At 38.1% G+C, this 21,681-nt stretch overlaps 2 protein-coding genes and 1 non-coding gene across 3 annotated transcripts; 2 read left to right on the top strand and 1 right to left on the bottom strand.

The window, feature by feature from the left end:
* Positions 1 to 2,759: 2,759 nt before the first annotated feature.
* On the top strand, positions 2,760 to 4,802 carry LOC145573593 (protein FAR-RED IMPAIRED RESPONSE 1-like). The gene is made up of 4 exons (XM_081631799.1): positions 2,760 to 2,787; positions 3,633 to 3,813; positions 3,894 to 4,270; positions 4,387 to 4,802. Exons 1-4 carry the CDS (start codon positions 2,760 to 2,762, stop codon positions 4,800 to 4,802), a joined length of 1,002 nt encoding a protein of 333 aa, XP_081487925.1.
* A 5,953-nt stretch (positions 4,803 to 10,755) lies between these two features.
* LOC145573577 (uncharacterized) lies at positions 10,756 to 12,174 on the top strand. The gene is made up of 2 exons (XM_081631798.1): positions 10,756 to 11,437; positions 11,747 to 12,174. Exons 1-2 carry the CDS (start codon positions 10,756 to 10,758, stop codon positions 12,172 to 12,174), a joined length of 1,110 nt encoding a protein of 369 aa, XP_081487924.1.
* Positions 12,175 to 20,755: 8,581 nt separating this feature from the next.
* LOC145608176 (small nucleolar RNA R71) lies at positions 20,756 to 20,862 on the bottom strand. The gene has a single exon (XR_014105746.1). It is a non-coding gene; the product is annotated as a small nucleolar RNA R71 (small nucleolar RNA).
* Positions 20,863 to 21,681: the final 819 nt, after the last annotated feature.

Genomic DNA, 21,681 nt, shown 5'->3' with positions numbered 1-21,681 from the left:
AAAAAAACAACGAATAATGATTTATTAGGATTTAATTTATTTTAAAAACTAAAAATTATCTTTTTAAAGTAATCATCTTAAGATATAGGATTTATATATCTAAGATAATCTTTATAGCGTTTATAATAAGAAATAAAAATTATTCCTTAATTATAATTAAATTAAAATTTATGATGCCTACCTATAAATTGACGCATCCTACAACACCAATAAAATTTCATATCAATACAAAACCAAATCAAGCGAATTTTGTGTCAGTTGTGTCAATTTTTTATGTCATCAATGGTTGCGTAATTCTTAGTTTAATTTTTAAAATCCATGTTTAAATGTAAATTTGTGATTATTGCTTACATTGTGTTTATTTAGAATACTTAATGATTATATGTTTATTTTTTATTTACTGAATTTTGTTTTTACATGTAGATCTAATATAATCAGATAATTAAATTCGAGCAAAAATGATTGAAAATCAAAGTACGAAGAGGTATTATATCTTTATAAATCGTTTACATTTATTAAATTTTTTATAAACCTTTTTAGTTTTTATTAATTAATTATATGATTAAAACAAATTTTTGTGATTTAGGTAGCATAATCAAGTCATCAAATTAACTTATTTTTTATTTTTAATTACAGGGTGATTGCGGGGCATGCCGCAATTAAAGCCAACTTTGTACAATTTCGTCCAAAATTAATTGAAATAAAAGTTTACGCCATTAGATATTTTTCAATCGTTACAAATAAAAAGCAATATCGCAAGCATTGTCAGTGACAACAAAACAATTATGATTTAATTTTTTTAAATACTATTGTTTTTTTAGGACGATGAAAAAATTCCAATGCATAGATTTGATTTTTTACAATTAAAATTTTTAGATCAATTTCACAATAATTTTTCACTTCTTGGTAAATATATATTGATATATTTTATAAGACTATAAAGATTAATTTTATATAAATTTATTTTTGCTAACATGTTTTATTTATCCATTTTGATTAGATGGAAGAGATATGGGTGTGAACGAAGTTGGTGATTCTATCAAAATAGAAGATAAATAGTATACATGTTTTTAATTATTTTTTTTAAATATTCTTATCTTTTAAAAAACAACAAATAATGATTTAGGATTTAAATTATTTAAAAATAAAAAATATCTTTTCACATTAAAGATTTTATCCTAATATGTAACCGATAAAATATCACATTTACAATTATTATTTTTTTGAAAGATATCATATTTGCAATTTATTCATATTTTTAAATCCAATTGTTATATAATTAACCACCACAATAAAATACAAAACAACAATAAATAAAGTCGCGTTAAAAATTACATTTAAAAAAAAAACTTTTGTAATAGGCAATAACACTTTAATTAAAATATTATGTGTTTTTTTGTCTGAAATTATTAGATAATAAAATAAATCAAATAATTAAAAAAAACATATAATCTATACAAAAATATATTTTCTTGAGATTTATATATGAAAAAACCGTGCATCGCACGGGCTTTCATCTTTTACTTTTGTATGATATAAATTAAAATAGTGAATTTTAGAATTGAAAACAAAAAAATAGTAATTTAATATTTAAATTATGAAAAAAAACAAAAATTATCTTTTATATTATCTTTTACATTAGGATTTATATTATTTTAACAAATAATTAGAAAATAAAAAATATATTTTTATTTAATGATTTTATCTAACTATCCGATGAATGAGATAATATTTATTTCAATTTATATATTCAAGTTCTATATACGTAAAATTTGAATAAGAATAATTTAAAACTTAAAAAAATATTTTACCTTAAATTAATGTTAAAATAATAGAATAGAAAATAAAAACAAAAAATATTAAGAAATTACAAAAAAAATATACAAAATGAAATATTTAAAAAATCGTGCATCGCACGGGCTTACATCTAGTATATATATATAAAGGGGAGTTTTTTCCCGAGTTTTTAGAGAGCAACATAGGATCTAATTTTCTCAGCGCGCCATGTAGGATTTAAATCTTAGTAGTAGCCAATTAAATAAGAGATTATTAATTTCTTTTAGAATTAAATAATTTAAATGTCATGTAAGCAAAATTGGCGAATGAGATTTTTAAGTTTAAATTAATTAAATATTATATATTATCTTTTAATATTAGGAATTTTATCTAAATATATAACAAATTTTAGGCTCATAAATACAAAAAAAAACATTATTTAAAAAAAATCAAACAAACCGTGCATCGCACGAGCTTCATCTAGTATATATATATATATATATATATATATATATATATATATATATATATATATATATATATATATATATATATATATATATATGTGTGTGTGTGTGTGTGTGTGTGTGAGTGTGTGTGTGTGTGTGTGTGTGTGTGTGTGTGTGTGGTGTGTGTGTGTAGGGTTGGGATCCAATGAGAAGGCTCTTAAAATGAGAAAGATGATAAGGAATCTCAACTGTTTAATTATTTAATCCAACGGACTAAACAGGCCCAACTAATTCCAAACATTGGCCAAACAGTAAAGCCCAACTTTCCTATTTTCTACTTCGTCGTAATTTGCTACCAGCTCCATGACTTTTCTATTTCTCACTCCTCACTCATCAAATTTCCTATTTCTTTTCAAAAAAATTTATATTAGTTGCATGATTCATCTAGAACCCTAATTTTATTGTTGATTGATTTTAATCGTGGTTCCTATTCTAATCCGGAGAAAGTTCTAATCGGAAGAAATTCTCAAATCAATGTCGTCAATAGCGCCACAACAAGAAGGTATTACTCCAATACTGTTTTTTTTAGTAGTTGGTTGGTTTTTCCGGATAACTTGTAACCTAAATACGATTTTACAATGTTAATTTTTTTTTTACTAGCATCAAATTTGGTCATTGATTATCTATCTAGGTCAATTTTTCCTATTGAAGTAATTGTAAAATTGTTGAGTAGAAAATCAAAATTTCTGCAATAGAAATTTTTATTGGGTTTGTTTTGTTGGTAATGATCTATGACTTTGTTTAATGCGTTGGTTTTCTGCTTTAGAATTTGATTGATATATCATATATGTAATGTAATCTATTCATGCTGCTAAAAATTTGCATATCCAGCTCTAAAAAATGCACATTCAATTAAAATATATGCATATTGAAAATATGCACAATAAATTGAGGTTTAATTTATTCGATGCAATTTGAATATTTGTAGCAGTAAGAAAACACAGGATGCAGGGGAGAGTAAGACTATCAAAATTATGCACATATAGCTTAAAATAAATGTATATATAGGTTAGAAAATATGCACAATTATTCTAAGGTTTATTTCATTGCCATCTTGAACATATTTGCATTTTTCAAATAAAAAAAATACTTAGACACATTTAGCAGTTTAGTTTATTGTATGTAAACAGCTGATAAGGGAGAAGAATATGAGGGTCTCTTAGGTAATTGAATAAGGCAATAAATATTATGAATGTTTAGAAGTTAAATTATGCATATTTAGTTATAAAAAATGCATGTATATATGTAAGTGTATGCATATTTGATTCAACTATACATAATCGTATATGATAATAGTGATTATATCATATACATATATACAATCTCATTGCATTATATTGGTCTCAGGTCCTGTAGTGCAAACTCCACCTATAATCCAATACATTCGTAGTCTTAGAACTGAAACAAAGGTAACTCCATATGGAACTAAGGAGTGGTATCCTTATTGTGAAGATGATATAAAGCCTTGCGAAGGGATGATATTTGAAAATTTAGGAAAAGTAGTAGAATTTATGAAAATTATGCTAAAGTATGTGGATTTGAAACACGTTTATCTACTTCATACAAAAATGTGAAAGGATATATTGGCCTGAAGTATTGTCTTTGCAGTAGAGAGGGTATCTTAATACCTAAGAGTCAAATAAGTATTGATGGGAAACAACTTCGCAGAAGAAGTACTAAGCGAATTGGTTGCAAAGCTAGAATAGTATGGAAAAACAACCCTATAGATGGAACATACACTGTGGTCAAATTTCATGAAGGCCATAACCATTGTCTTGCCACTCCTACATCAAGACAATATTTAAGGAATTCAAGAAAAATGACTATAGTTCATAAGAATTTTGTTTCTAGAAACTCAAGAGTGAACACCGGGTCTGTGAAATCCTTTAGATTACTCAAAGAAAATGTAGGAAATTATAATAATGTTGGTGCCACGATGCAAGACTTCAGAAACTTTCATAGGGATTTGAAAGAACACATCAAAGGTGATGATGGGAAGATGTTAATTGAAAATTTTATACGAAAAGTGAAGTGTTTGATGGATTTTACTTTGACTATGCTCTTGATGAAGAAGATCACATCTGTCACTTGTTTTGGGCAGATGCAATATGTCGTAAGAACTATGCATTGTTTGGCGACATGCTTTCTTTTGATTGTACTTATGACTCCAACAAATATTCAATGGTTTTGGTGCCTTTTACGGGAGTTGATCACCACAAGTCTTGCATTACCTTTGGGGTTGGCTTACTTGCAAAAGAAGATACAAAATCATTTGAATGGTTATTTAGGACATTTCTCAATGCTATGGGGCATTGTGAGCCAAAATATTTGATAACAGATCAAGACCCCGCAATGAAAGCTGCAATAAATGATGTGTTTCTCACCACTCGTCACCGACTTTGTATGTGGCACATAATGAAAAAAGTGCCTGAAAAAATAAGCCTTGAGCTCAAACAAGATGAAGACTTCCTTAAATCATTGAGTGCTTGTGTATGGGACATGGAGCAGGAACCATAAGAGTTTGAAGCCACGTGGAACTCTATGATGATTAAATATAAACTTCAACAGAATAAGTGGTTCAAACACATATATTCAATCAGGCAACATTGGATACCTAGCTACTTTAAAGATCTCAGGTTATGGAGCATTTTAAGGACAACATCCAGATCTAAAAGTGAGAATAGTTTTTTCAACAATTTCACCAATCCACATTTGACACTTGTTGAGTTTTATATGCGTTTTGAGAGTGCAATGGACGCACAAAGACACAAGCAAGATAAGATGAATACAGACTCAGTTCACTCTGCTCCTCAGTTTCAAACTCCCTGCCTATGGAGAAACATGCATCTGAAGTTTATACCCGTACTATGTTCTATATGTTCCAGGATAAGGTGTATAAAGCTTGTTTTAGATGCGGAATAGTTGATATAAGAAAGGAAGAGCATATAGAAACAGTAAGTGTCATGGACTCGGCTTGGCAGAAGACTCATGAAGTAATATATAATTCTGTAAATCTAATGACATCATGTTCTTGCAAGTTGTTTGAGAGATTGGGAATTTTATGCAAACATGCAATTTGTATTTTAAGTGCAAGACAAATTAGAAAGATTCCGGAGTACTACATTGTTGATCGTTGGACAAAAGAGGCAACTAAAAGGCCATTTTTTTGATATGAATGGTAACCTCCTTGAAGATTGTAGAAAGATGAACATGGTAAGTAAGATGTTAGGGGAGTTGTGGTCAGAAATTTTTAATAGTGTAGGCCTTGCAGAGAGAAATGAGGAAGATTTGCAACTTCTTCTCAATACTCTTAGAGAGTTTAGTAAGAATTTGGTAGAAAGAGGTACAAGTATTCAAATGACAAAAACTCAGGAGATGGAGCTTTTTGTTGGCCCTAGTGCATCTTCTACTCTCAACATACAAAATCCTATACAATCAAAGAACAAAGGCAAGAGGCATAGAATAGTAGGAGAAAAGGAGAAGATGATTTAGCAGAGTGAGAAACCCAAACGGAACTGTAAAGCGTGTGGGGCTTATGATTATCATGATAGTCGTAACTGTCCAAACAAAAAAGTATATTAACCATGGTAGACGTTTCTTACTCTCAATTCTCATATGTTATTTTTGGGGTTTTTGTGTAAAAACTAATGTAAATTCTCAAAATATATATATATTTTTTATGTATGCAGGTTTGATAATTATCGGCTTATAATCATTTTTATGGAGACAAGAGTGACTTAAGGCATGAAGAAAATCAAGCTAGCATAAGATATGAAGAATATAAATCATACGATGTTCATGTTCATGTTTTAGGATGAAACAACTCCTTATGTGGCTTATTAACTATTTATTTATATTTAATTCTTACCTTATTGAATCTTTGAACAAAAGTGTTATGTTATTGATAGAAGAGTAGAATGCACATTTTATTTATAAAATACGCACATTTGATATAAAAGTAATGCACTTTTATTATAAAAATTAGGGAAATTCTCTTTGGTAAACCTGTAGTTTTTAAAATTTTCAGTGGTGAATTACAAAAAAACTTATTATCATTGGTAAACTCGAATTTTATATATTAAGCTAATTATAACATCAATGACTAATTTTAACTAAACATTTAACCATAGTTAGGTTTAGTCTTTTTTTTTTTTTTTTTTTTTTTTTTTGCATTTAAATAATTTCTTTTTTTAAAAAAAAGTCACTCCTGTTTGAGGTAAAAATATTTCATGTACGTGGACCAATCCCGTAGCGACACGTGACCCAATCGAAGGGTGATACGTGTCACTATGGGAAGATGCCGCGTGTCCAAGGCATACAGAGCCCTTGAAATCAGCATTAAAAAGGCCTTAATACATCATGGCCCAAATTCCGAGAGATATTCATGAAAGCAGCAAAACGGCGCCCCCATATTACACGTGGCATCGCGTGATTGCGCAGCCAATCACGTCACAGAATTTTAGGGTACAAACCCTAAAGGGGCACAAACTCCCACCCCTATAAATACCCCAATCATTTAGGATGGGAGGGGTGGATTACGACATTACAAGCAAGAGCATTAAATAGCTCCAACTTCTCTCTACTTTCTCTCTCTAGCCTTTTCCGTTTCAGATCTCTAACTTGATCGTCGGAGGCGAATATTCCGGTTAAGGAATATTCGTTCATTTTTGCAGGTGTCCCAATCTCGTTGCCAGAAGAGCGTGACTAGTATCCAAGGAAATCCAAAAAACACCCGAAACATTTGGCGCCGTCTGTGGGGATACTCGTCCGCTATGGCAATAGATGGTCAGACACCAGGTGCCGGCCCTGGCCCCGGCCAGGACGGCCATGTAGAGGACATAATCCCTACAATCCTTACCAGCGATCCATTAACCGCCTCATTTCAAGAGGCCGATGATCCTCCTCTTACCGCTGCCTCTTTGAAGGTCGTGCTCAACAAACTTTGGAAAGAGTTTAAGAGCAACCGAGCTTCTACCTCTAGGCAACCGTTCAGGAAGGAAGGAGAAAGAGCTCCAAAGAAAGCTCAAAACAAAGCAACCAATGCGACAGATGCTAGGAACACCCCATTTTGCCAGCCGAATGGAAGGTCTCCAAGGGTGCCATGGACGAATTTCTCTGATCTGTTGGCGAAAATCAATTCGGCTGGGGGGACGAGTAGATGGCCTCGAAGAGAGGAGACAGAGCCGTCTAGAAGATGGAAGGATGCAAGGGACTACCTCCGGCATAAGCAGCGGGAACATGCCGCTTACTCGGACACGGCCTCAACTCCCACAATGCCGGATGAATTTTCCAACCACTTTTTTTCCCAGCATAGCAATTCGGCCATCTCCAGTAGGAGTCAAGCTGTGCGAACTCAAACCCCCATTCCAGTGCAATCGCCTTAGTATAAGCCCCCTCAGGGTCTTAACGACATTCTGCAGCCGAGCCCCCAGGTCTTCGGCCAGACTCCCTATTTGGCCGGATATCATGTGCAACCTCAGCTAATTGATTGGTAGATGCGATTACTGACTCTTGGAGATAAGCCGCCTCCGTTTTCGCAGGATATTTTAACCGCTCCTCAGCCGCCGAAGGTGAAAAGTGTACTCATGGGAGCCTATGATGGCACGGGCAACCCCGAGGAACATATCACCTCGTACAGAAACCTAATGTACTTGCAAAGTGTAGATGAAGCTACCTGGTGCAAATGCTTCCCGGCCACTTTGAAGGGTGTGGCGCGGGATTGGTTCAATAGCCTTCCGGCCGGCTGTATCAATTGCTTTACTACTCTTAGTTTGCTGTTCGTGGGAAATTTCTCTTACAACATACCACCTCGAAAGACAAGTCTTAATTTGGCGACAATTGTCCAAGGAAAAAATGAAAGCTTACGGTCGTACGTGCAGAGATTTAACCAAGAAAAAGCCCAAATTTATAATCTGCTGGATGAAATGGCTTACTCTGAATTTCTCCGGGGATTAAGGCATAATGGTTTTAAGTTTAACCTGGTAAGGAAAAAGATTCGGACATACGCATGTGTTCTACGGGAAGCCGAAGCTTATATTGAGGCGGCCGACTTTTGTTCTCTTACAAAAGCAGAGGCACCGGCCAAGGGAGCTGGGAAGAAACAATCTACTCAGCAAGACTTGGTTGGAAAAAAGAAAGATGGAAACAAAAGGAAAGAACTCTGGGTGGCCGACGGCCAGCAGCAGAAATCCAAGAAGGTCAAGACATATGAGCCCCAGTATGAGTTCAACAAGGACTGTTACTCCATCCTGATGGAAATCAAAGACAAATTTGAATTTGAAAAGCCCCAGCCGCTAAGAGGCCCGGCTCAGTACAGGAACAAGAACAAGTACTGTCATTACCACAAGGACGTACGACATGACACGAACGATTACATCAATTTGAAGAGATTGTTGAACAAGCTAGTCGAGAAGGGCATGATGAACTCTTATGTGATGAAGTCCAAGTTCACATACACACGGAGAGACAACACGTCCGAGAAAAAGAAGAAAAATGATAAAGATGATGGGAACAGTACCGATTTGGACTTTGTGGCCGTGATATCGGGGGGGTTTGCCTTAGGCAGCCCCACCATGAAGGCAATTAAGCAGAACGACTTGAATTTGGGAAATGTGATGCAGGCGGACGCTATAAAGGCTGAACCCTTCCCCGAGGTAACTGTGTCTAAAGCTGACCGGGGGGAAGTCAAAGCCCTGCACAATGACCCAATGATATTCATTATGAAGATAGCCAATTTAAAGGTGGGCCGAATACTGATAGATACGGGCAGCTCATATGATATCATCAGTCTGGCCGCCCTGAAAATTTTGAAGTTCCCAGAAGATGCTCTGAAAGACATCACTCATCCCTTGGTAGGATTTGGGGGAAACATCATTCACCCAGTCGGACAGATAGATCTGCTAGTCCGATTTAGGAAAAAAAGAGAAGGGAGGGACATGGTCGTTCGATTCCTGGTGGTAAAGGAGTTGACTGGCTACAATGTCATACTCGGTTGTCCCACCCTAAATGCTGCAAAGGCTGTGATTTTCCCCATTTAATGCTGTAAAAGTTTGAACGATCGGACGGAAAGATTGGTTCGATTCAAGGAAGTCAGAAAATGGCAAAAGAGTGCAACCAGATAGTTGTTAAGCCAACGATTCATGGACATGGAAAGCCATCCGAGTTGAAAGGGGAAGAACCCACACTCCAAGCATACCAGGTCGGCCAAAAGCGAAAACAGGTCATGTCCGACCAAGCATAGCAACTAATGGCTGTCGGTCGGCCCGATGAACTGAGACCCTATCCGGTTGGCAACCAACAAGATGTAGTGCTTGACCCCGATTAACCAGGTCGGACGGTTAGTGTCGGCACTAAAGCTATGGATCTGCTTGGAGATGAGTTGGTTCAATTATTGAGAGAATTCAAGGTTGTTTTTGCGTTTGAAGTTAGTGAAATACCAGGTATAAGCCCTAACCTGGCCGTGCATAAGTTGGCTGTGAATCCAGCCGTTAAACTTGTTCGCCAAAAGAAAAGAAATCATGGAGAAGAGAGGAATCAGGCGGCCGCAGCTGAGGTGAGAAAGCTGCTGGACGCCGGTTTCATTTGGCAATGCTATTACCCTGATTGGGTGGCTAATGTAGTACTTGTGAAGAAGCCGAATGGAACTTGGAGAATGTGCGTAGACTATACCGATTTGAACAAGGCATGTCCTAAGGATAGCTTTCCCTTGCCAAAGATTGACCGTTTGGTTGATTCTACGGCCGGGCATGCCCTCATGAGCTTTACGGACGCATACTCCGGCTTCCATCAAATTCCTCTATGGGAAGAAGATCAAGAGAAGACTGCATATGTGACTGAGCAGGGGCTAATGCTACAAGGTAATGCCGTTCGGCCTCAAAAATGCCCCTGCAACATTTCAGCGACTTGTCAACACGGTCTTTAGAGATCAGCTCGACCGGAATATGGAGGCATACATTGACGACATGATTGTCAAGTCAAAAGAGTCGGCCGAACATCGGAAGGATCTGCGAGAAACATTTACCGAACTCAGGCGGCATAAGATGATGTTAAACCCAAAGAAATGTGTCTTTGGTGTTGAGTCCAGTAAATTTCTCGGATTTTTAATTGATCAACGTGGAATTGAGGCTAACCCTGAAAAAATTCAAGCTGTCTTGGACATGAAGTCCCCAAGAACAATCAAAGAAGTGCAAAGGCTGACCGACTGTTTGGCAGCACTCGGTCGGTTTCTGCCAAGATCAGGGGACAAATGGCGATACTTTAATTTTTTCAGACCATAAAAAAGAAAGCTATGTTTGAGTAGACGGAGGAGGCAGAGGAAGCATTCGTACAGTTAAAAAGTCATCTACATACATTGGCTCGGCTCGTCAGTCCACTCAAAGATGAGAAGTTGTACATCTACCTCGCTATTTCAGAGCATTTCTTAAGTGCCGTTCTGCTTGTTGAATGGGACGACCACCAAATTTGGTACACAATGCCATGTGCAACAGATTTGGTACACCCAATCAGGGGACAAATTAGCCATGTGCTACACAATGCCGAGCTTAGGTACCCTCCTATTGAAAAATTTGGGCTAGCACTGTACATGGCATCTAAAAAGTTGCGGCCGTATTTCCTGGCACATTCAATAGTGGTTTATACTGATCAACCACTAAAGAAGCTGTTTGCAACTTTAGAAGCTAGTGGTCGCATGCTTAAGTGGGCCATAGAGATAAGGGGTTTTGACATCGCGTTCGAGCCCAGAAAAGCCATAAAAGGGCAGGCGTTTGTTGATTTCTTGGCTGAGATGACACGGCCGGATTTACAGTCGGCTGGAGACCAGATCTGGAAGGTGTTTGTAGATGGTAGTGCAACAGCGACCGGATGTGGTGCTGTAATTATTTGTCAATCTCCCGAGGGGGATAAGTTTGAGTATGCATTGAGATTTCAGTTTCAAGCCTCTAACAACGAGGCCGAGTATGAAGCTCTCCTGGCCGGCCTTAAAATGTGTAAGGCGGCAGGAGCAACCAAAGTGGACGTGAGTTCGGACTCCGTACTGGTAGTCGGCCAGGTGAATGGCGACTTTGAGGCAAGGGATTCGGCCATGATGAAATACTTGAAGATTGTCAAAGAGGAGGCCAAGGGCCTAGAGCATTTTTCTCTGCAACAAGTTCATCGTTCGTCTAATCATCAGGCGGATGCCCTCTCCAAATTAGCATCCTCAGCATCATGTGATACTCCCAGATCAGTGTTTTGGGAAGTGAAAGAAAAGAGGAGTATTGATGCCGAGCCAGTACAAATCATTGATAGAAGCTCTACTTGGATGGATGGAATGATTTCCTACCTAAGGGATGGATTACTCCCGGCCGATCCTAAAGAGAGCTGGATGATGAAGAAGAGGGTGGCCTGGTTTGAAATGAAGCACGGGGAGTTGTTTAAGAAAGCTTTTGTGAAGCCGTACCTGAAGTGTATTACTCTTGAAAAAGGGTGTGATGTGCTGGACGACCTTCATCAGGGGCAGTGCGGCTCCCACATTGGAGGACGAGCCCTGACTGAAAAGGCCACCCATATGGGTTACTACTGGCCAAGCTTAAATTCGGAAGCCATGAAAATGGTGAAAAAATGTGACAAGTGCCAGAGATTTGCAACCTTGATCCATCGCCCAGCCATGAGTTTGTCGGGTATAAGTAGTCCGCTCCCCTTTGCTAAATGGGGGATGGACATCTTAGGTCCCTACACGCCAGCATCTGGCCAAAGGCGATATGTGTTTGTAGCAGTAGACTACTTCACAAAATGGGTAGAGGCCGAGGCCGTTCGGGGCATCAAGTGGACGAATGTGTCAGCTTTCATATGGAAGAGCATAATTACTCGATTTGGCGTACCTCAGTCAATGGTGTTCGACAATGGACCCTAGTTCAAAACACCTCAACTCAAGGAATGGTTGGGAGATCAGGGCATAGCTCATTGCTTTGCTTCGATCGGCCGACCGCAAGCCAACGACCAGGTAGAAGAATACAACAAGCTGATCTCCAATGGTATCAAGCGTAAGCTTAAAAAAGCAGGCGGCCTATGGGCTGATGAGTTGGTCAATGTATTATGGTCCATACGAACAACAGCGAAGAGCTCCACAAGAGAAACCCCATTCTTTTTGGTCTATGGTGTTGAGGCAGTTCTCCCAATTGAGATGTACGAGCCTACTCTTAGGGTGATGTTATACGATGAAACGACCAATTGGGAGGCCATGAAGACCGTCTTGGACTTCCTTCTAGAGGCTAGGGGCAATGCGGTGCTTAGGCACGAAATTTATCGCTTAAGGATGACAAGGGCATATAATCGCCGAGTGTCAAAGCGTCCGCTAAAAATGGGGAATCTGGTACTAAGGAAAATGGAGGCTGTAGGCCGGGCAAATGAAGATGGCAAGCTGACCCCAAACCGGGAAGGGCCGTATCGAATCAGCGAAGAAGTCCGAGATGGCACTTACCATATCGAAGCCCTGAACGGCCGTCCAATTCCGCGTACATGGAACATGGACAATCTCAAAAAATATCATGTTTAAAAGTTTTTGTACTTAGCCAAAAAGTTGTATATATAGCTAGGTCTTGACGACCGAGCCTTGTAATTAAAGCTGTACGTCCCAACAATGTAATCTTGACAAAGTTAATGAAAAGTCAAGCATTGTTATCTTATTGTTATCCTTGTTAAATAAATCAAAGGCCGGGTAAAGGCCATAACAATGCTGCTTGCAACATAGCAACACGGTTTATTAAAGCTACACGAAATAATTTAAGATATAGCAAAACGGTCACAAAGACTGCAAAATAATATATACTTTGATACGTACAGACAATCGTTCGTCTCTCATTAGGACGGACGGAGAAAGGCACAAGGTACCCTAAATCCGTCAAGGAAATTTACCTTCTTAAAAGGGGGCAAGGGCATACCTAGGCAAAAAGCCCAGCCAAACTTAGAAATTTTAAAGTTGAGATATTACTTGAAATTTCGTGAGTATGTCCGAGCGATAGATTCAATGGACGGCTCACATAAGGCCCATAATACGGCCGCAATAGTAGTTTATTCGGCGTTACACCTAGTCCAAGGGCAATCATTACTATGATTTGATTAACTTGGTAGCAGTCATACCCTTTGAGGTATAAAAACTACAAAGTCAATCAAACCATTTAGAATATGGACTAGGCAAATGTCGAATAAAGGGGCATACCCCCTCCCATCGTACGAAAACGCAAAACATGTAAAAATACGTAAAATTTGCTAAGTACGAAATAGATGAAAAGGAAAACCGCTCACAAGGCGGCAAAGCTCGCATTAATTAAAACCGCTCAAAGGGCGGCAAAATATCTTACAAAAAACCGCTCAAAAAAGGCGGCACTTAATAAAAAGAAAAATTGTTCAACAAAAGCAGAAAAATGAAAAGTTGAAATCAGGGGACGGCCTGGGCTCTAGTTAGCTAGGTCTTGGCCTTGGACGGGTTCCTTAGAGGCAAGAAGGGACGTATCATCTAGCAGCCCGCACACTTGGTGCGCGGCCTGCTGGGCTGAAAGAGCAAAGTAGCAGCTGGCAACCCACCTTAGGTGCCTTGGTGCCCAAGTGGTGGGGTGCCAAGTGGCGCGAGGTAATTGGCTTGAGGGGGTGTGGTGGTCGGCTATGGGAGAGGAGTGGGGAGCAAGTTTGGCCCCCCTCTTCTCCAAATGGTCCTCACCTAACTTCTCTTGTGAGCATGCCACTTGTTGATTTATTAGTAGCTTAATTATTAATTTTATTTTTAATTTAAAATAAAATGGAAAAAAAGTCAAATCTCCCACATTGATGGGTGAGCTTTTCTCACTCTTGCAATTCCCTATAATAAATACCCAACTTGGGGTATTGGGATAAGCACTTGAGTAAGTGTTGAAAAAGGCATCATCATTGTGAAAACCTTTAAACACAATTAATTACTCTAGTTTAGGACGGGCTTAGCTAACTCCTAAGAAATAGACTATTTTTGGTGCTCGGGTTGCGTGTGGACTTCATTGGAGGTCCTCGTATGAGTGTGGCTAAGAGCTTTCGAAGTAAGAGCTCAATTAGTGAGCAAAGCACGCACCAAAGGTATTATTCTCTTTCTTAATCTTGCTGTTTAAGTTAATTATGCTTTATGGTTATAATTATTATGAGTGTGGTCTTGACTCGGGATTCCTTCCGCGGTGGGTCAGACTCACTGAAACCCAACACCGTGTTCCATTGTAAAGACCAGATGATGGTAGAATGTTACGCAACAGGTTAACTGGACTATTGGCTTTCAATATGAGCTCATGAGGACTTAATCCACTTGGACAGAGCTTATTCAGGAATTCAATGGGATAGATGGAACAATTATCATCGATCAATGAATCATAACTCTTGTAGGCTACTGCATCACCAGGGAACTTGTTCATCAAGATAGTATTTATAACATCAACATCTTCATTGACTGGTGTTAGTGACGAGGGGCGGAACTATGTCGTTGAAACTAATCCTCCCTCGGTCAAATAAAATTTATAAACACTTAACAAACCTATATACTAGTATAGAGGCAAGTCAAGGGTCGAACCCAAAGGAACGGTAATGTTCAAGCACTCTCAATCATGTGCCTAAGCTAGGTCGAAGACAAAGATAAAGAGAAAACACTAACAACTAACAAACAAAGAAACCAAACAAATAAAGCACAAGGAACGGGATCAACAAGCAATCATGACAATTGTAGCAACTCGGAAATACATGCAAGTTAATGGTTGCGAAGACTAATGGCAAGCTCAATCAAAAGAGTCAACAAAGCTATCTCCTAGAGGTCAAACTAGCGCCAACTACGAGAGACTCTAACTAGGAGCATCGCTAATCAAGCTCAATCGACAATTGCAAGCTACAAATCAATGGTACGTATCAATGTAGACAAACAATGCAATCTAGCATAATTCTCAAGGCCTAATTGAATTACACACATGCAAACTTCCATTAATCACTTTAATCTCAACAATTAATCAACACAATCCCCAAATTAGGCACAATCATCAATCATACAAGTTTCACCCAATTCCTAGCAAATAACTACTCTAACATCATCATCAAATCAACTAACAACTAAAGAAATCAAGAATCAACAATATATGAAGAACAACTACACTAATCAACAATTAAACATCAAAATCAAACCAAACAAATATGAAATCAAACAAAGCAATAAAATGAGATTGAGTTAAGAATGCTCATTGATAATAGAGAAGATCTCCAACACAATTGTCACCATTGAATCTTCAATCTCTCAATCACCATTGAAATTCCTCACTTTCTCTCTCTAAAATCCACTCCTAAACTAACCCTAAAACTAGAGAGAGAAGCTCTCAACTAAGCTAAAATTATGATCAAAATCTAAATGAAACTTATTCTAAACTTGCTTTGAAAATCGGGTTTACAAAGGTATATATAGGAAGCGCGAACAAAAACCGAGCAAGTAAGTACCCAGAGAGGCGCGGCCGCGCGAGCAGGGGTGGCGGGGCTGCACGCCCAGGCCCGTGTTTTGCGCGCCCGCGTGATTATGGGTTTCTTCGATCTTCTTGCGGCTTCGTGCGTTCTTTAAGGTCGCATGATTATGATGATGATGAACACTAAAGTAGGCAGTCCCTAAACACCATGATTGTGGGTTCAACACCACATTTTCATGAGAGCACAGCCTGAGAGCGCAAGAGCTAGAACTTGGAGAATCCACTTCCTTGCATCTTGAGCTTTCCAATTGCCATGAGCTTGCTCCAAAAGCTTCCTCCACCTTAGTAAATCACCAATATCAAGACCCGAACCTCGTACAATACCTACAACCATGAAAATAGAGCAAATAATGGAGAAAAGACTAGAAAAACCATAGAAATGCACAAAGGCTACAAATTAAGAGAGGAAAGGTAAGACTAAGACCAAAAGCATAAAACTAAGCATTTATTAAGCATGAAAGCCATGAATAGAAGGTTAAAACAACCTAAATGATCATCAAATACCCCGAAGCTTACGTTTTTCTCGTCCTCGAGCAAAACAAAACCAAGGGAGAAATGATGAGCTTATTCAAACAAACAAAAAGAAGAGAAGAGACAAGAATATACACTAACTCACTTTCGTAGGAATCACGGTCAATTTTAGCAACTAAAGACAAGCCATTTAAACCCCTAGATCGCCCTAGAGGACGAGTGATGCTCTTGTAAAGGTTTCCTAAGAGATTAAACTATAACTCTCGTAATAATAATACAAACAAGGCAAAGCATGAAAAAGAAACCAAAATACAAGAAAAGCAAACAAATGTTCATGAAAGGATTTTTCCAAATGTACAAGCATAAATGAATGCAAATCTTTCTAAACAAGTAAGGGAGTGCACGTTTCAAGATACCCGAGGTTGATTGAAACATAAATATGCTAAGCATAGGAACTAGAGAAACGCAATCCACTTTCATCCCAAACGGTTTTACCGCGTTCTCCCTACTAGTTTCATATCTTCCCCTAGTGAGCATCTCAAAAGTTCCACTAAGGAACCGAAAAAAGAGATAATTTTGGGAAAGACCTTTCGACCTAGAGGTTGAGTCATATATCGGGGGAGGGCATTATGAGTTAAAGCCGAAGGAAAGGGGATGCATTGTCAAGGAACCGGAAAAAGAGATAATTTTGGGCTACTTGACGTCTTGACAATGCATCCCCTTTCCTTCGGCTTTAACTCATAATGCCCTCCCCCGATATATGACTCAACCTCTAGGTCGAAAGGTCTTTCCCAATGGTTGTAACGTAAGGGCAAAAAGGGTGAGGGTAGGCTTAAAATTTTAAAATTTGGCGGTATTCTTAATTAGTGAAGCAAAGGGTGATCTATCCTCAACACCATAATCAAGTATCACAAAACAAAAAGAGACCAACACCCCCATGCTTATTCAAAGCTATATCCACAAGCATATATACAAAAAGCGTAAACGCTTCTCCCCAAGCTTAAAGGAAGCATTTTCCTCAATGCTTGAAAAGGGGAAAAGAATCACATCAAAACATTTTTGATTTTTCTTATTTTCATTTATTTTTTTTATTTTCATTTATTTCAAAGCAATTGTCCATGCCTCTTTAACTTAGGACGACTTTTACAATTTTGCATTTATTATATCCTTGCCTTTTTTTTTTTTTTTAACTTTGGACGACTTTTTCTATCATACATTTGCCATTATTCACAAAATATACACAAATCACAAGCTTGGTTACAAATAGAACCAATATCCAACCTTATATACCAAAAAATCCAAAAACATGACCATTTGCTTCACAAAAACCAAAAATGGAGGAAAATGAAACAAAAGGTTCAAAGTTCTAAAGATGTTGCTTGAAAAGAAGGGAAAAGGCTCAAATGGTTAGCAAGAAGGCAAATGTAAACCCAATGAACTAAAAAGAAAGAAAATTAACCTAGAAAAGAAAAATTACCACCCCGAAAAGATGCCTTTGTCCTCCCTAGATGGCTTGGTCTCGTGTTTGAGAATTATGAGTCAAGATTCTAGATTAGGTCCGCAATCGTCAAGGATCCATGCCGCTCATGCAAATATATGTTGAAGGCTTGAAAAATAATGAACCTCACATGGATGTAGCAATGATGTGTCTATTTTATACAGTATTTTACCCCCGTCCCTTGGTCATAATTAGTAGTGTTTTTGGCTCTTTAGAGCCACTTTTATTACTAATTGGTGTTTTCTAGTGTTTTCGTAGATTTGGTTGACTTTTGCAGGGATTTATGCTTTTGGAGTATTTTCCCGAGATATTTTGGAGCAATCACGAACATTGGAGAAGCACGACCAGATTCTATAGCCCAGGGCCGGTTAGAGCCATCGAACCGGTGATTAAGGGCTCGGTATAGGTGATACCGGGGCATTTGGACCGAGTATTCAAGACCGGAAGAGGAAATCCAGATTGGCCCGAAGAATTGGAGCCTAATCGTAGTCCAAATATTGGTCCAATTGAGCCGCCCGGCCAAAGAGGCTGGCGCCCGGAGGCGCGCCTGGTCGGGCGGGAGAAGCTTAGGCTGGCGCCCGGTGACGCGCCCGGCCAGGCGGGAGTTTAGTATTAGGGAGCAAAAAAGGCGCGCCCGATCGGGCGGTGCCTCTCCCGATGGGGAGCGTGTTTTTATTAGTTGGCGCTTAACGTCGTTTTAATTTGTTTTAGTTTAGGATTTTTTTACGGAGTATAAATACTCCCCCGTAATACGATTTTAGTATCTCTTCTTCTCCTTTTTACTCTTTCTTTACTCTCTTAATTATTTTCTTAGAATTCTCTCTCTCAACTCTTGTTCTTGATTATTTCCATTAATTTCAGATTTATTTTGGTAACGATTCCTCTTCTCTTAATCTTAGTTATTTATTTTATTCCTTTAATCATGTCTTATTTTATTGCTTTGATTAGTTTAGTTTTTACCATGTGTGAGTAGTTTTATTTCTAGGTGATATGTCTATTTTATATAGTATTTTATCCCCATCCTTTGGTCATATTTAGTAGTGTTTTTGGCCCTTTAGGGCCACTTTTATTACTAGTATGTGTTTTCTAGTGTTTTCGTAGTTTTGGTTAAGTTTTGCAGGGAATTGCACCTTTGGAGCATTTTCCCGGGATTTTTATGAAGCGACTACGAGCATTGGAAGAACACGACCACTTATGGAGCCCAAGGCCGGTTAGAGCCATCGAGCCGGTGATTAAGGGCTCGGTTATTTGGATCACGAGGCAATTGGACCATGTATTCGAGACCCGAGAGGAAATATGGATTGGGCCGAGTAATCTAGCCCAATCGTAGTCCAAGCCTTGAAGATGAAGACCGGGCCCGATCGGGCAAGCATACGCCCGATCGGGCGCGGCACTTTAGATTGGGCGTAGAAAAAAAGGCGGGCCCGATCGGGCGCCCCTTCGCCCGATCGGGCGCGTGTTTTTCCTAGTGTCTGATTAAGTTTAGTTTATTCTTGTTTTAGGAGAAGGATATATACGTTTTGTACGGATTAATTACATACCTTCTTTCTCTTAGATTTTCTCTCTCTACTTAGTATTTTTCTCTCTCTTAAATTCTCTCTAACTCTTGTTCTTAATTCCTTCATTAATTCCAGATTTAGTTTGGTACAATTTCTTCCCTTTTTAATTTCAGCTATTTAATTGTCTTCTTGTTCATGTTCTTATTTATTTATTTGTTTGGTTTAATTATGATGATTAGTGAGTAGTTTAATTCTAGGGTTTATGGGGATCCATAATCAATATGAAGGGATAGTGTGTTGATATTGCATGATAATTTCTTATTGAATTGTTTTAATTCTTTGCAATTAGATTATGAATCGAGCAGATGTAATTTGATTGTGAATGTTTAGCAATATTGAATTGATGAATCGAGCAGATGTTGATTTAATATTAAAGGCTATTTTTAATAGGAACTTAGGTCTAATAAATTGCGAGAGCCTGTTAGATCTATGTTGGTTAATAAATTGCGAGAGCCTGTTAATCATATTATCTATGCATTGTTAATTATTAATTACTTTGTTCTATCCCGGAATATTAATTATTGGTGAACCTGTGACCCTAGGTTTCCTTATTATTGATTCTTTTCTCCCTAAACTCACTCTTCGTAGTATAGAATTCACATCTAAAATATTGGTTACTTAGATAATTTAGATTATTTTAATTAATTAGAATTAAAAAGACCTGTTTCCCTGTGGAGTTCGACCCTACTTCCCTATCTACCTCAGTTGGTGATTTAGGTAATTACTTTTGATTAGGGGATACGACTTTACCCTGTCAAAATTTGGCGCCGTTGCCGGGGAAACGGTTTTATTTTTATTTTCTGATTATATTTTTGTAGTCTAGATTATCCCCCTTTTTGCCTCAGAGAACATTAGTTCTTTGAGGCAAATCTCATATTTGTCTCTAGTTCTTTGTTTATGCCCAGGTGTTCTAGATCAGGTGATATCCCTTTTGATCCTGAGATCGAGCGTTCTTTTCATAGGCAAAGGAGACTCTATAGACAAATTATGGCGGGTTCTGAGGAGGACAACGATCGAAGAGATTCTCCCCCTGATTCTAGTGATACAGATATTCCTTCAGATTCAGAATCAGAGATGACGGCCCAGAAGAAACTCAGCGATTATTCGCAACCGAAGCTCACAGACTTCCCGCACCTTACTCCTACTCCGGCTCTAGATGGAGTTCAATTTGAGATCAAGCCCCAATTTATCACTATGATAGAGAGGAAGCAGCTCAGCGGAGCTAAGGGTGAAGATCCTAATCTTCACATCGCAGATTTCTGCCAATATTGTAACACCATTAGACAAGCCGGGGTTACGCAGGACCAAATCAGGGAGATTCTTTTTCCCTTTTCATTATGTGGCAATGCAAAATTATGGTTTAATGGTTTGAATAGAATTGCACTTGGTATTACTAACTGGGAAACTCTTGCTTTGAATTTCTATAATAAATATTATCCTGCAGAGAGAACAGCGGTACTAAGAAGTGCTATTCAGAATTTCGCTCAAGAGGCCGACGAAACATTATATGAGGCTTGGGAGAGGTTCAAGGATCTACAGAGAGAGTGCCCCCACCACAATATAGCACAATGGCAATTGATCCAAGCATTCTATAATGGACTTGGAAATTCTTCTAGATCAGTACTAGATTCGGCAGCTAGTGGGAGGTTTATGAATTTAAATGTGGATGATACAGGGCAGGTTATCGAAGACATGGCAATACACAATTCCCAATATGGGAATCCGAGGGGGTTTGCAAATAAGGGAAAACATAATGTCGATTCCGTATCATTTTTGCAAGCTCAATTAACATCTATTTGCCAAAAATTAGATAATCTTACTACTGCTCCTAACTCTGTAGCTAATGTTTCTGCTGTTGCTAACCATGAAGCTTTTTGTGAAAATTGTGGAATTGTAGGTCATTGGGAGCAAGATTGTAGGAGCTCTATGGAACAAGTTAATGCCTTCCAAACCTATAGGCAAAATAACCCCTATTCCAATTCCTACAATGCCGGTTATAAAAACCATCCTTATCTTTCATACCGGAGTACCAATGTACAAAACCCTCCACCTCCACAACAACCACAACAGCAACCCCCACCACAGCAAAAATATTATCATCCTAATGCCGGCCAAAAAAGCCAAGCATCACCCTCATCATTTTTCGACCCTGCCATGACAGAAATTAGAGCGATGCTAGCTAATATGCAAAAGCACATGGAGAGTAGGGATGCGCAAATTGATTCTATTCTAGCCCATAATAAAATCATGGACAATCAAATTGCACAACTTTCATCCACCCTACAATCTCGTCAGCAGGGAGCTCTACCGTCACAACCTATCCATCCTACAAATCATGCTAATGCAATCACTCTAAGGAGTGGTTCACATTATGATGGACC

Source organism: Chenopodium album, chromosome 2, assembly GCF_948465745.1.
Source record: "Chenopodium album chromosome 2, dcCheAlbu1.1, whole genome shotgun sequence".
Classification (NCBI taxonomy): domain Eukaryota; kingdom Viridiplantae; phylum Streptophyta; class Magnoliopsida; order Caryophyllales; family Amaranthaceae; genus Chenopodium; species Chenopodium album.
This window is presented reverse-complemented; position numbering and strand designations above follow the sequence as displayed.